The 15,873-nt window shown below is 40.1% G+C and overlaps 2 protein-coding genes across 2 annotated transcripts; one reads left to right on the top strand and one right to left on the bottom strand.

Annotated features, from left to right (window-relative positions):
* Positions 1 to 2,992: 2,992 nt before the first annotated feature.
* On the bottom strand, positions 2,993 to 5,852 carry LOC144531998 (uncharacterized). The gene is made up of 3 exons (XM_078272434.1): positions 5,397 to 5,852; positions 5,171 to 5,286; positions 2,993 to 4,987 (listed from the first exon to the last, which is right to left on the bottom strand). The coding sequence occupies exons 1-3, from the start codon at positions 5,740 to 5,742 to the stop codon at positions 4,211 to 4,213; spliced, it is 1,239 nt and encodes a 412-aa protein (XP_078128560.1). The 5' UTR covers positions 5,743 to 5,852; the 3' UTR covers positions 2,993 to 4,210.
* Positions 5,853 to 11,978: 6,126 nt separating this feature from the next.
* LOC144532737 (uncharacterized) lies at positions 11,979 to 14,733 on the top strand. Its single transcript, XM_078273669.1, has 2 exons — positions 11,979 to 12,278; positions 13,076 to 14,733. Exons 1-2 carry the CDS (start codon positions 12,044 to 12,046, stop codon positions 13,972 to 13,974), a joined length of 1,134 nt encoding a protein of 377 aa, XP_078129795.1. The 5' UTR covers positions 11,979 to 12,043; the 3' UTR covers positions 13,975 to 14,733.
* Positions 14,734 to 15,873: the final 1,140 nt, after the last annotated feature.

The following is a 15,873-nucleotide window of genomic DNA, read 5'->3' as shown; positions in this document are numbered from 1 at the left end:
ATATAAAGGCATTATTTTAAACCCTTTCATAATCCCCTAAAGGGTGACTTATTAGAAAGTTAGAAAGAGCTTGGACCAGGTTGTAAAAGCTTAGATTGTGACAGATGTTGTACTTCATATCAAACAGAAAATTGAATGCATGCTCTTAATGCTGTGTCACGGTTCGTATCCACTTTTTGAGCAGCTCGACACAGTGAAGAAGCAAAGCGTAGTACAGTTTCTCAAAGATGCACAGAAGTACCATTAAGTTTTTTGACGTGTACACTTCAGTTTTGATCTAAACAAGCTATATATTTTCTTTCATCACCTTTTGCTGCTGTGAATTTTGGAGTAAGCCATGACATATGTGCGCAACAGTTGCACTGACTTCCCTGCAGGGCACTCCACCTTTGTCCACACTAACGATGCTTCCTTTTTAGATTTCTGAGCAAACTTTAAGGAATCCTCTTTGTTTAACATCTTGTTACTGTCTGTGCACAGTGCGCTGCAGCTGTGTGCAGCGTTCATCAAAAATACAAAGAGGCTTTTCTTACATGCACTGAGTATTTATTAGCTCCTTTCATGTAGTAATAAGCTGCTCAAAGACCAGCTGCTCTGGAGCAGAACTTGTTTTCTCGTGGTTGGTCAGACGGGGTCCTCCTCAGCTGCTCGTTTGTTTTTAGACACAAACAGGAATTGAATGCAGTTTGGTATGAGAGGGCAGTGAGAAGTGCAGTTTGAAAGGAGGCGTGCCAGTGCAATGCATCGTTACTCTAGTATTACAACAGAACAAATGTGTACAAATAATGTCTAATTGTGTTGACCGGGTGTGTTTTTTGGATACGGTTTATTGTGTTCTTTCTATTAACTGGTCACCATCCATTTGTAACGCTATAGTTTCCCGTAATCATGTTAATAATATACACAATGTAAAGAAAATGGTCATAACTCAGCAGTATGGATGTGGGGAAAAAAAGATGTGTGTTAAGGTAAAGTTTTAGCTCCTCAGCTAGAAATTATGGGGGAAGGAGATGAACAATTTAAGACTTCCTGAACTTAAGGGCTCAAACCAGGGAGTGCACAATTTTATGTATGTGTGAGTTTGCAGGGAGCTGAGTTAGGAGTGTGTTTCTCAACAAAGCACGGATAAACTCTGCATTAACACATTGTGGGTTTTCCAGCTGTGCATTAAGTTTTTCTGCAGGTACATGCTAAGCTGGCATGGTACTACATACTTATGTGGTACTGTTACACTCTAAAAAGAAGTGTGTTGGTGTCCACGTAAGGGACACTGCTTAGTATTCCAGTAAAAATTAAGTAAAAATATTTTCGGTACAAGTGCTTAGAAAACCTCAAGATATGGGTTTCTTCTTGAAAGATGTTGTTAAATACAAGTCCCTTTTCCTGCTATTAATTTAATTGTGCTTCAACCCTTTAAAATTGCATCTGAAAAAGTGAATGTTATTCTCTTCCTGATTGTAATCTGATGATAATTACCTAAGTGGAAATACTGTTTTTAATATATGAAATGGACCACCCTTCATACCCTCATGTTAAAAATGGAGGGCGTCTGATGTAAAACAAGTTTGTTTGACCGAAGGTCTGTATGTTACTCTGCTTTTGGACTTTGGATGTACATATTTATAAAGTCTTTGTTTTTACATGAGGAATACCAAGCCGAGTTACAAGCAGAAAGCCTTTTGTTGCGCATGTAAGCTAGTACCTGGCATTTGTATACATGAACGATTGAGGTATTATAATGCCAGTTTTCATTCCAGTCAAGCATGCTTTTTCTTTCTCTTTTTTTCATCTGCTGTGTCGGTGTGGACAGATTTTGCTTTGGCCTGTTTACCTTTTTTTATAGCCTAGTATTCATTAAGACTCCAGTTTAGTACCTACCAAATTTCAATCTTTGAACACCCCTGACACTAAAGTATCTAAATCAAGCTTTTTTTTTCCCCCACAGGACTTTTAATAATTAGTGGAACAATGACTTTCTAAAAAGTGCTAAAACCTACATGATGTGAGAATGACTAAATCATGATGTCCATTTATGAAGTTTCCTCTGAGTAGAAGTAGGCTGATCTGTTGCTAATGTATTGTGTGGTTGTACACTCATGTTATCATTTCTATTTATTACAGTGTAACCAGCAGGGTTTTGTGTGGTAACGTCATACCTACTGTATTGGTAACGTACTTTATATGAAGGCATCTTGAAAAGTTTTTTTTTTTTTTTTTTTTATAATGATAGTAACTGAGGTCAAATATTAAGTATTGTACTTCCCTGTGTGACACAAGGAAGTGTGTGAAACGAGTATTGGAATCAAAGAATTCTTTTCTTTTTACCGCAAAACAAGGTTAACCATCATTTTGACTTGTGTGTTTTCCGGGATGTACCAAACCTGAGGATCACCAGGGTGTTGGCTGTTGTGACTTTGATCTGCTGGAAGTTGGCTGTTTGATCGGCTGTTTTTCAGACGATCAAACCGCTTTCTAGCAGATTGCCACAGAGAGCTGCTCCATTTTAAAAAAACAAAAACAAAAAAAAAACAGGAGCTCTTCCCTGAAATATCCTGAGATGACCCTGATTTTGTGTTCTCATTGAGACTGTGCACTGGACCAGTGTTTAGATGAAGACCGTACATTCTACCATTATGTTAGACCCCCTCCAGATGTGTTTTTTTTTTTCCTTTTCCTCATGCTTTTGTAAAAACGGCTACTTTGTAAACCAATAAACTTCTCATCTTGGAAATGTTCTTGGGCTCAGTGTCTCTGTCTGAATATTTACCCAGATGACAAATAAAACATCTTTGTTAAACCAAGGTGTGTACTTTTTTTACTCACTGAATTAACTTAATAAATGCATCACAAATTGCAGAGAATCGCTGACGTTGGCTCAAAGAAAGTGGGCGGCTGCTCCCATCATATTTTAGTTATTTACATATTTAGAGTTAGTAACTTTAAGCATTTTACTACAAGGAATATTCCTAATTTAAATTATGAGTGATGTAAATATGTATTCAGGTGTCTTATTTGAGGTACACAACACTAGCCTACTGAAAAATTACAAACTTCACGAGAATGACTCCAGAATTCACTGCAATAAAAAAAAACCTGTACTTTATACACATGTAGAGTTCAAACCACACTCAAAATTTCAGTATTTAAAAAAAAATATAGGCCTATTTTATTTAAAGACATTGTCAGGCTCAAACTTTCTTTTTTTTTTATTCAAATAGATCACAATTAATTACTTTCCTTTAGGAAGTGGATGAAATTATTTTGTATTTGCTTATAAAGCCTTGGGCTTTTTTCTTTTGAAGTGTCCATTCAATATTTTACCTATAGGGGGCAGTGACGCATCAGCATTTAATTTTTTCGAGGAGCACAACCAGGACAAACGCACAAATGCCTCTTCATATTTGTATTTGTGCTTTTCCCTTTTATATTTCATACATTTTATACATTTAACTTCTGATAATAAAAGCCCATCTTTGGAAAAGCGAATGTCCCTGTATTTTTTCCACTGTCCTTATAATATTAATACCAATGATGTGGAACTTGTTTGTTTAAACACAATGCACTGTAGCACCAAATTTTCAGCAACAATGTCTTATTACTCTCAATGTAATGTGAGTCACCTTCACCCCATTTCAACATAGTCTACACGTGAATACAGCTATGCCAAGGTACTTCACACTATTATTGTCTTCTATAATAGGCCATGAACTGCTCAAATTGCATTTGAATGAAAGCCAGTCAGCGTTCCATTCCATGAAGTGAACACTGATGGTCTGGACATGGTCATCTGGTCCTCCATTCACATGTAACCTTTCATACAGAAACCACGTTAACATTACATTATGGGGAACATTCTATTATCTCCTTCCCCATTAACAACTTATTCAACAATAATGTCTTGCTTATCACAATGTAATGTGAGTCACCATCACCCCATTTCAACATAGTCTACACGTGAATACAGCTATGCCAAGGTACTTCACACTATTATTGTCTTCTATAATAGGCCTTGGACTGCTCATACTGCATCTGAATACTAACTACTGATAAATGCAGATTTATGAGAACATTATAATTAAACTTTGCACATTCCATTATCCCCTGACCAAAAACTATACATTATGTTTCCAAAATCTATGATGCTAGTGTGTAGACTTTGTGGTGATACTGATATAGGAGGCCATCATGATTGATATGATTTTTATTGATCCTATATTTTGTCCCACTGAAAAGGCACTGCACCAGTATCAGTCATGAAATAATGACATCGTTGATCCCTGATCTCTTTGGCCCTGGCTGCTGCATTGCTGTTTTTTGGCAGGGGGGCTTGTTGTAGGACAGGGTCTTGCCTCCATCTTCCTTCAATAATGTCTCCATCTGGTCCTTCCTGGTCCACAATGTCTGCCATGTATACATCACTGCCCTCACTCCGTAGAAAGTTATGCAGTGCACAACAAGCCAGGACAATGTACTCTACTTTGACAGTGTCTTGGATGTTGATGGTGGTTAGCAAGACACGGAAGCGGTTGGCCATGATCCCAAATGCATTTTCCACAACCCTCCGAGCTCGTGACAGCCTGTAGTTGAAGATGCGCTGCTCTACAGTGAGTCTGCGGTTTACATATGGCTTCAGCAGGTAGTCTGTCAACGGAAACGCCTTATCTGCCACAATGCAGTATGGAGACAGCTGGTCAGAACCTGGAAGTGGTGCAGGGGCAGGGATGTTGGTGGTTCTGTTTACCAGGGCATCTGCTAACGTGCATCCACGAGACCCTCCACCATCAGAAATTCTTCCATTACAACCAACATCCACATACAGAAACCTGTACGAGCTGTCGACCAGTGCCATGTAGTATATTGATCCAGTCCCTGGTGGGTGGCGAATGTTTACGTGTTTCCCATCCAGAGCACCCAGGCAATTTGGGAAGTTCCACCGAGACATGAATCCACTGGATACCTGCTGCCACTCATGCGCTGTGTCTGGGCACTGAAAACAAGAAACATAACAAAAGTGAATACCAAATGCTGATCTGTTTATCTGGTTAGAAAAACAGTAGCGTCAGAAAAACCAACAACACGCATGTTTGCAACAAAAATAGGATACCAACAGCATGCAGATCGTACTATACAGCTCAATGACTGATGTTGACACACGATATATCACGCATACCTTCAGATATTTCTCTCTTAAGACCTGGTAGATGGCGTCACAGGTTTCAGGAACGATTTGCCGAATTGTGGAGACACCCATTCGAAACAGAATTGAAAGACTCTTGAAGCTTTCCCCTGCAATTATAAACGAAAACCTGACTTTGTTAATTATACGAAAAAGCTCCTGTACAGGTTCCGAGAAAGGAACCGAAAAACTGAAAGAATAAAACAATTAAAGAGCTTACCTGTTGCGAGGAAGCGCAGTGTGACCGTCAGACGTTCACCGACAGATATACAATCACGGTAATTGGTGTTGCACCGCTGGATAATCGGTCTGACAAGTTCCTCCAACATGTTGAACTGGGCAGGAAAGAGCCGAGCGAAATTTTTTAAATCATCTGGCTCGTCCATCTCCAGTTCCCGACACAAATTCGGGAAAGCTCCTTGAGCCTGTCGCTGTGAGATCCACGAATTCACCCACTTAGTGCGGTTTCTCCTTATTTTTTGCCTGCGACGTCTTTCTTCTGCCAAAAGAAGAAGCCCGAGAGCTGACAACACCAGTATCTTCTTCTTATTACTACTACTAGCCATCGTATTTCCTTCCGTTCAGAGAGTAATGACAACAACGATCCTTCTTGACTACTATCAACACTCTCTGATGAAAACGACAGCGGGCTCTGTGTGGTCTAGAGAGATGATCATTTCTTGGGCGACAATACAGATTAGCGCCGCCTGCTGTTGTGGAGACATATTATGTCTCGGGCACCTGCAGAACGTAGCCTACGCTCAAGTCGGCGTCGCTTCGGTGTGTGTTCCGAGCATAGACTGATATTTCCGAAGCACTTTTTGACCAACTCAGGGAGATGGGAGCCGAGTGATCAGTCCGACTGCCTTTTCCGCCGACGGTCGTATATAACTAATGCCGCGTTCTATTTACCTCGGAACTCGGAAGCCGGAGCTGGGAATGACGTCATACCCGAGTTGAACGCGTTCTATTTAAAATTCGGATTTTCATTGTTTTCATTAGCTCTAGCCCGGTTAGCTATTGTTAGCAAAATTCAGTTGATAACAACGCATTACGCCGTTTTTTGTGCATGCAAACAGCGTAACAACATATTCACAGATAGAAGTTGAACATGCCTGTGTGAACGACTGATTTAGTGACACAAATAAGACAGAAGTGCTTATAACTTTATGTTACTGCAGCTTTTCACAACTGTTGATACAAGGGGCAGCCATGTTGTTTTTGAACTCGGGCTACTGCGAGGTTGTACGAGTTCCGAGCTCGGAAATCCGAGGTCAGGGGGCGTGTTTACGACTTTGACCTCGTTAAAACCGAGTTGCGAGGTAAATAGAACGCGGCATAAGTGAGAGTAACATAGGCTAATAAATGTGAGCTGAATCAGAATATGTAAAGGTGTAGAATAAGTATATACATACATAGCTATATACATAGGCCTATACAAAGTTTAGTTCAATTTCAGCTTTAAGCTATGACACTGAAAAGAGACATTGATTTAAGGGTAGCCTATGTGTCGGGATATCTGATGCCGGGTCTGTCATTAAGGAAAATGTAACAGTGTGGGCAGTGGAAAAATGAAAAGAGGGGTCATCATTATTTTTCAATTCAAAATAGGGTACAGGCAGAAAAGTGCTATTTGGGCAAAGAAAGAAGACTTGGCTGAGACTCGGACATTGTGGACTTGCATGGGATCTAGCAATGATGGACTAGCATGAGGACGGACTTTGTGGAACCTGCAAACAGCAACAAACTGTTCACCATGTACTTTTCGATTGTCTTCAATACAAAAATGAAGGAGAACAGTTATACACTGCGCTAGAACGTGACATTGAGAGACTTCAATTTGAGCATCTACTTGACATAGTAATTATAATATTAGCAAAATCTCAATCAAACTGTCCAATTTTCATAAACACATGCTTTTGGCTTGGGCTCTCTTATTTAAAGGGATAGTTCACAGAAAGATGAATATATCCTTAAATTGGGTCGCTTATGTAGTAGAAATGTGATTTTTTGTTTTTATTGGTGGCTTCTAGGCCGAGAAAAGCCAGAAAATGTGTTTTTGGCTCATGTGGATGAAAGACACCAAATCCCAGAATGCACTTGCTTCGCTGCTTTAGCGTCTACTCCCAAGCCACGCCTACCGTAGACAGACAGACAGTGAGGCATTCAACTCAACTTGTGTGTTTTATTGTCATTTCAACCATATACACGAAACAACGTTTCACCGTGGCTCAAGTGGTGTCACACATTTAAAATATATAAAAACGACATTATATCAAAACGACATACGAAACAGGCTACATTTAGTGCACTCACACAGCTATATGCTCCGTAAAGTTCAGCTAACACATAGCTACTAGCATTAGCGCTTGGTGGGCTGTAAACACTGAGTATAAACCCAGCCGTAAATTTGCGTGGAATGTAGAATGGTAGGCATTTAACAGCCACAAACTCCACCAGCAGTTAGTTGGATACAAGCACCCCATTTCTGCACCAGGCAGTCCGTGTTAACACAGCCCTCCTCCACTAGTCTTACCCGGCGACAGAGCAGCAGGCCTGGTAGCTGGATAGTCCCGTACACTGTTCTTCAGCAATGTTTCCACAGCAACAAAAACACAGCAGTCTCTGAACTCGCGTTGGGAGTTTCGTTGAAGTTGGATGTAGTCCAGTTTGTTGTCTAATGAGTGGACACTTGCAAGCAGGATTGATGGAACAGGTGGCCGGCTAGCGTTAGCTTTCCACCGGCACACTCGTTCAACGTTCCCCGCCGATGATGTCCCTTTACCGGCAAGAGGCATCGAGCAACACCGCTGGTCTCCATAGCAGGCGGTCGAGTATTCCATTTGTAATAAAGTGTCCTGCATATTCTCCGATCTGTACCAATGGATCCCGGTGGTACACGTGTGCGATAGTTTGAATGCACATAAGTGTTGTTCTAAAATTTCCTTTGGGATGAATAAATCTATCTAAAAGTTTTCAGAAGGGAGTAGCGAAAATTCAAGATGGCTGACACTCGTTTTGGTTCGTAAATTTTCAGAGAAAGACGACAGTCCAACCCCCTATGGGCAGGTTGAAAACATGCGGAAGTAGCTCCTACTACTGGCTGTAGTCCATTGCCTCTGGGCAAAAATGCCTCAGATGACAGAAAACAAAGATTTTTGCGTCATCAGAGGCTTTTTTCCAGACCCACAATACAGAGATCTCTGGTCTCAGGGGGACATGAGGGAGGAAAGCACGGTCATTCAAAAATACTACCGTGTTTCTACTGATACAAAGCTTAATGCTAAATTGGTGAAGTATCCCTTTAAACATAAATTCTCACCTCATCGATATTACATTTGGCACAATAAGGACATTCTCTTCAAAAACAAATCTTTATATTTTGAAAACTGGTACAGGAATACTATTTTTACTTGTTGGCCAACTCTTTGACACGAATGGCAGACTGTACAGTTATTCCGATTTTTTTCCCTCTGGATGATTCTTCCCTATGCTGCTGGGAGGCATTCATTTCCCATGGCCACTGACTCACAATATGGATTTATCTGATACTGCTGTGGGGAGTTTATGCTTTTCTGCGGTGCGCCGGACTAAAAATAAAACAATTAGGACTTTATACCAAAAATATATTGTTACTATTCCTTATATAATCCCATATTTGAACAGTTTAATAGAGAACGTCCCTTGGAAAAAATGTTTGGTCTTTGCCTTTCAAATATATGCCTACTAATAAAGTGAGAGAAGTTACGTTTAAATGAATTCACAGACTCTACCCAGTAAAGGTCAGATGAAGATATTTCCCATTTATTTTGGAAATGTTCCTACACAGAAAAATTCTGGCCAGACGTCCTTAAATTTATCCAAACCTATTTCATTATGGATTTCTCTTTTTGTTTTAAGGATGTTTTCTTTGGTGTGGTTGAGCTTAAGACGGATATTTTATTTCTAAATATCACATCCATAAATGTAAGTTCAGGGGCTCTAAACCTTTCTTTCCTGTGTTTGAAAATGAAGTCAATGAATATTTGGACTCTATAAGATATTCAAAGAACTGTAAAGCTCTGAAGACTGCGCAGATATACTCAACACTTGCGACACCACGTAACTGAATGATATTGGAACTCTTCTAACTGTAAGTGATGCTATGAATTGGACTGCTTGTTGATTAGCCTTGCTGAACTTTGCAGACTCCCTGGGATATGAGTTGCTTATGTATTTATGTTGTAGTTGTGTGCATGTGTACTTGTATGTGTTGTTTCTGCAAATGCTCTCAAATTAATTGGGGAAAAAAAAAAAAAAGCAGTCATGTATTATTTTTTTTAATTATTATTTTACCTTTATTTAACCAGGAAGAGTGTGAAAAGGCTGCCTTTCCCCCCTTTTCACTAGGCCCTGTTCCCAAAATGTAAGACTGTTTTGTGTCTGCTTAATTCTTAATATCACTAATGTTGTAGGTTATTGTTTTTGTGTATTTGTTACTTTATTATTTGACGTAGGCCTGTTCGGCAGGTTTTATGGGTTCAGGGGGAGGGTCAACTCAGCTGCTGACCAGCTTAATCAGGGAGAGTGAATGCAGGTTTGCCTCATTAGGTCTTTTCTGAAGGGAGGGGCTGGGCAATCCTAAGTTAAAGAACAATAGGTAAGATGGTTCTGCATAAACTGACATTTTTATAATATTTGGGGTGCCTATTGTAGTGGGTGTAGTGATCTATCCAATTGTAATTATGTTTTGAGAAACTTAAGTCTTACTGTTGCTTGCTCAGGTTAGCTCACTCTATAATCACTTGTGCAGGTGGTACGCTCCAATTAGGGGAGGCTGAGTTAAAAAGTGCATCAGGAGAAGAATGCTTGAGGAATCTTGGCAGCTGGCTGTGAGGTTGCTGGTGTTTTTGCTGTTATTTTGCTTTAATTGTGCCTCAATTTAATATTTTGGTTTTGAATATGGTTTAGTGTCATTTTAGATAATAAAAACACAAATTGGGAACTTGAAAAGCCTCTTCCCCAGTCGTCATTTGTGACAAAGAGACTCATTGAGATTAAAAATCTATTTTTCAAGAGTGTCCTGGCCAAGACAGGCAGCAGTACAACCACGCATACAGTACATACAAACACAAAATACACAAAAACACTAAAAACGTAAAACAACTGAAACAGCAAATCCTTCAAAGTCAACCACAATCCTAAACACATCAGGCAAAACATCTACAGCCAGATATGGCTGCCTCCAAGTCAATCAACATCCTCTTAAAAGCGACCAATGAGACCAGCTCATTAAGTTTCGTCGATTTCTGTAACTCGTTCCATGTAGAGGGAGCAGCAAACTTAAACGCCTTTTTCCCCAGCTCAGTTCTAACCTCTAGAGATCCTGCGAACGAAGATTGTAAGTTCCGTTACTATTTACAGTGATATAGGTCAGGAGGTAGGATGGAAGTAGACCTAAAATAGCCTTGTATATGAAGATATGCCAGTGTTGAAGTCTCCGTGTTGATAAAGAAGAACAGTTCACAAGTGTGAGTGAGGGCTTTCATACCCATGGGCTTCAGTTTGGTTTGAAATGTGCTGGGGACAGAGACGCTTTCGGAAGTGCATTTTCAGAAGTGCTGGATACAATGACGCATTCTTTTTTTTTTCTCTCTTTCGGATGACCTTTCTCACAGGTCATGTTTTAAAAGACGCTGTCCATAGCTTACTAATGTAAATGAATAAAAACGTGGTTTAATGTACGTAAACAATGATTACCATATTTCTCTCTCATATTGCTCCTCATAACCACTGAAAACTGTCACAAAAATCGAACCAAAAGTCCAATTATTATGGACGTTTTCTGACATTAAGCGTTTCTGCTTCACATTTTCAGCAGGGCGGCAGAGCGGCTGTGGGTTGACTCTACACGGTTCTCATGGGCTTTAACGTGAAAAAGCTTAACGTGGTTTAATGTACCTTAACAACGATCAATCAACACCAAATTTGTAGTTAAATTTTTTTGACAGTTTTCAGTGGTTATGAGGAGCAATATGAGCGAGACATTTGGTAATCATCGATCATTGTTTAGGTACATTAAACCACGTTAAGCTTTTTCCTCGCCATAGGCACCAATGAAGAAGAAAATGTTAATGAGATAACTTCTATAATCGTTGGATTTCGGTTTAGGTTTTTTAGACTTAAGTGTTCATGACAAGATATGGCCATGAGAAATTTGGTGATCATTGATTGTTGTTTAGGTAGCCTACATTAAACCACGTTAAGCTTTTTCACGTTAAGCGTTTTAGAATGTCCCGACAGGCAGTGTTGTGAACAGAGAAGTGTGTAGCCAGCAGAGCGGCTGTGTCAGTCCCTGCCCTGTGGGATAGGGATTTGTGTGGATTTGTTGGAATCTGTCGCTCAAGAATGATATGTGTTATGAACTAAATTGAACTCGAGGTTTTCAAAAAAAATGTGGTGGGTACAAAATGACTCATGACGAAATCTGATGGGCACGCGTCCTCACCGTCCCCACCGAAATCGACGCCTATGTTCATAGCAGTGATCGATGAACCTCAGAGATCCACGGTATATACAGTGTCCAGTGCATGTAAACTTTGAGATGAAGCATGCATGTAGCTATAAAAACATCACCATAGTCAAGTACAGACATAAAAGATGATATCTCTGCAACAGGATGTCTACCCCTCTGACATTGACGACGCCTTCGAATGTTACCTAAACTGTCCTGTGGGAGGGAGCATTGTGGGCCGCAAGCCACCTAGTCTACCGGAATTCAGAAGAAGAAGAAGAATTTCCACAACTTTGCTTCTTCCAACGGGCCCTAAACGCAACACAGAATTTCTTCTTTGTGGGATCATCTCACGTGTGCCGGCAGCAGTTTTCATGATCGCCACAGAGCCTTCCACACCTGACTGTTTCCCTCTAATACCCTCCATCATGTCAGAGTCGCTGCGGGGGTTTGTCACTGAGCGGCTCGCGGTGGCTGCACAGGAGATTTTGGGTTTGGTGGAGAAAACGATCGCTGACTACCGGGAAGAGGTTTTTCGGTCAAAGAGAGAGATCCTGCAGCTGCGCAGAGAGCTGGACGAGAGGAGATCCGAGAGCATCGCTGCTGCAGGTCTGAAGGTTTCTCTCTCTGTATAACGTTAGACCTTTTCAGAGCCGTTCTATCTCTCTCTCTTAACGGCTCTGGACCTTTCCAATGGGATCCCATTGTTACAGCCCCGGCCCCTTGTTTACTTCCTGTTAGTTCACTGCAACAGGAAATCCACTTGGGGCCATTAAGAATGTTTATGTTTACAACTGTGATATGGTCTTTAGTAGGGCTCGACTATTCATCAAAAAGTAATCGAAACCGAAATTCTGAACCTCCTAACCGATGTAACTTTCCGATGCCATTTGGTAATTTGTTTTTTAAAATCCTAATACTTTCTCCTTACAAACAAACTACTAGTCACGTGACTCTGCCCCGTCCAGTCTGCAGCATGACACACACACACACACACACACACACACACACACACACACACACAGGATTTAAGAAAAAGATGAATTCCTGCACCTGTCAGCACCAAGTTCATTAGAGATACAACATTTAGGTCACTGACCTTTTATCAGGCATACAATGCACAATATGAAACACAAATATATCTACACAAGAATCACAGGTTGCAACACCCTATCAAAAGGAAAACCCCTGAGAAAAATACAACATCATTCAAGTCAAGTCAAGTGGGTTAAAATGCGACAAACAATATGTGATATGTCAATGATGTTCCCAATCAGAACAGACAGTCCGAAAATGAAGAATGACTGACAGGAATTGAGAATGAGAGGTGAAACTCTGCATATTTTTTTTTCCAGTGCTTAACAAATTTACAAGATCTGAGTAAAATATTGTTTCATGTTCAACAGATGGCCCCAAAGTGTCAGAAGAGATGTTTCCCCCTCAGCAGGAGTGGAATCCCAACATGGAGCCGCAGCAGAGCCAAGATCTATTATTCCAGCAGATCAAAGAGGAAGAAATGGAGCTCACAGCGACGCTGGAGGCCGCTCCCTCCCACTGTGTACAACAACTTTATAGTAATACAGAAGGAACTGCCAACTGCCAGGACTCTCCATCACAATACTCTGCTGCTGCTGCTGCATGTGTAAATAAAGAAGAAGAGTGGAAGCTAGACATGACTGCCAACTGCCAGGACATTGCATCACAATACTCTGCTGCTGCACATTTAAATAAAGAAGAAGAAGAAGAAGAAGACGATGACGAAGAAGAAGAAGAAGAGTGGAAGCTAGATGTGACTCCAGCTCACAACAGTCATGAAGCCTCCTGTCAGGCTGCCGCTGTTTCTCCAGAGTACCTCAGCTCACAGGAAGTGCCCAGTGATAGTGTCTGCAACTTCTGTGGAGACATATTTGAGACCAAAGAAAGTTTATCAGATCACTTTCAATCTCACACTGAAGTCAAGTTCTGTCACATTTGCTGTGCTTGCTTTCTAAAGGATGTTGACCTCATAAGACACGTGGGTGAGAGCCACCCTGGGGAGAAGCCTTTTAAGTGCAACGAATGCGGAAAGGCATTCCTGCGTAAAGACTACCTTGTGGTGCACCTGCGGACCCACACCGGAGAGAAACCTTACACGTGTCCGTTCTGTGGCAAATCTTTTGCCCAGAGAACCTACCTGTGTGTTCATCAGAGGATCCACACAGGAGAAAAACCGTATGGTTGCAGGGTCTGCGGAAAACGTTTCGGCAGCAGCACAGCAGCGAGACATTGTGTGAAATGTCATAGAGCTAACGCAGTAAACAGCTAAAGAGTTACTAGTAAGTCTACTGTGCAGGTACATATTGGAAAATGAGGAAATGGTTTGGCAAACGGGAATTTGATGCGAGTTCAATGCAAAACAAGTTGTCTTCTTTTTAAAGTGTGTGAATTAAAAGTCACATAGGAGAAGTGTGCCAGCTGACTCTAAGGTCACTTTAGCATATAATGGGTTTTTTTTTTTGTAAAGGAAATTGTACTGGGTTAGCAAGAGGTCGCCCCTTCAAGAGCAGAGTTAACCCTTGTGTTGTTTTCCCATCGACCATGAAAAAAACACTTTTGTTGTCCCTATCTCAATGTTTCAGTCACTAAACCCCCACTAAAATGTAAAATTTTAGTGGGTTTTTTTTTCCATTGTTTTGGTCACCTTTTTCAACATTTTAATCGCTTTTCTGATGTTTTTTCCCCCAATGTTTTTGTCACTTTTTCCAATGTTTTGAATGCTTATTTTTGACATTTTTGATGCGCTTTTTTTGCGGTTTTGATCGTGTTTTTTGCTTTTTTAACGTTTTGTCATATTTTATTTTTTTTTACATTTTCGGCACTTTATCAACTTTGAAAACGGGTCCAATTTGACCCGAGGACAACAATGGCTAATGGCTTCAGTACATTCACTAAAAAATCAGGGTTAGGGTTACATGGCCTATGTTATCGCTACTGCTACCGTTACATCGATATTTCACTATATTTTGTTGCATTTTCTTTTATTTATTAATCACTTACATTTTAATAAAACATATTTTTCACTTCACTTGTATGTAAATAATATTTGTGAATTTGCTGAAAACATGGAAACAGCAGCAGCTTGGGGGTGGCCAAAGTGTTCAATGCCAGTAACCGCTGTCAGCCTGCGGTCATCAGAATGCTAATCTGCAATGGCCCAATATCCAGATTTCTTGTAAATATATTGAGCTATACCAATTTTGGTGCTTTTATCACAAAATGAACAATAGGTTAGCTATGCCACCCCACTATAGTCATTTATTTGTAATTTTTAAATTAATATATACTTATTTTGTTAATTTTTATTTGTGTATTTCATTTAGTTATTTTTTTTGTTTTTTTAAAAAAAATAATCACAACAGTGGTGAAAAGTAACTACGTATATTTACTCTAGCACTGTATATGCAATTTTTAGGTGCTTTTACTTTACTTGAGTATTTAAATTTTCTGTTTCTTTATACTTCTACTCCACTACAATTCAGGAGCAACTATTGCACTGTACTACATTTATTTGATAACTTGCAGATTCAGATTAATGACTGCTGAATGCTACAACATATAAATCAACTAACAAGATGTATTATAGATAAAACTACCCACCCAGCTGTATATAAAGTAATTAAAATGAGCTCCACCTATACCAACCAAGTGAGGTACACATAAATACATCAATAATTATAATCCAATTATATAATGTTCTGATATTGGTCATTCTGCATTATGAGCTATGAGTGACCTACTTTTACCTGCAGTACTTTAAAATAGCCTATATGTTAATTCCTATTCTCCTACACTGTATTGCTATTCTTACTTAAGTAAAATATTTGTTAGTTTTAACATCTTTTCACAACATTTCCCCGGTAGTTTGGGACTACTTTTACTGTGTGCGCATGTACGCCGATGCTGATGAAGTTTACGTTACCAAGTGGGGTTTCATTCGGCGGTTTGCCAAACTTCCTCCACAAGAACCAGTACTAGTACAGTATTAGTACAAGTACTAATATGAAGCTAACGTTAGCATACCGGTAATATTAAAATGAGGCAAGTTGTTGTACTAGGCTATCGCTGGTACAACAACTGTGTACGCTGTGAAGACGTACAGAATGTCGTTTTACCGCCATCCAGTAAGGGAGTCTGAGCGGCTGAAACTATGGCTGTTTGCCCTGAA

The sequence above is a fragment of the Sander vitreus genome, chromosome 17 (genome assembly GCF_031162955.1).
Source record: "Sander vitreus isolate 19-12246 chromosome 17, sanVit1, whole genome shotgun sequence".
NCBI classification, from domain to species: Eukaryota; Metazoa; Chordata; class Actinopteri; order Perciformes; family Percidae; genus Sander; species Sander vitreus.
The sequence above is the reverse complement of the archived record's forward strand: the minus strand, read 5'-3'. Positions and strand labels throughout refer to the sequence as shown.

What these genes read in the sequence shown, in the direction of transcription:
- LOC144531998 (XM_078272434.1), bottom strand. Translation starts at nt 5,742, where the DNA reads ATGGCTAGTAGTAGTAATAAGAAGAAGATACTGGTGTTGTCAGCTCTC. An exon ending in ACTGCGCTTCCTCGCAACAG is followed by an intron (nt 5,287 to 5,396) that starts GTAAGCTCTTTA and finishes TTATAATTGCAG; the next exon opens with GGGAAAGCTTCAAGAGTCTT. An exon ending in TAAGAGAGAAATATCTGAAG is followed by an intron (nt 4,988 to 5,170) that starts GTATGCGTGATA and finishes TCTTGTTTTCAG; the next exon opens with TGCCCAGACACAGCGCATGA.
- LOC144532737 (XM_078273669.1), top strand. Translation starts at nt 12,044, where the DNA reads ATGATCGCCACAGAGCCTTCCACACCTGACTGTTTCCCTCTAATACCC. An exon ending in CGAGAGCATCGCTGCTGCAG is followed by an intron (nt 12,279 to 13,075) that starts GTCTGAAGGTTT and finishes CATGTTCAACAG; the next exon opens with ATGGCCCCAAAGTGTCAGAA.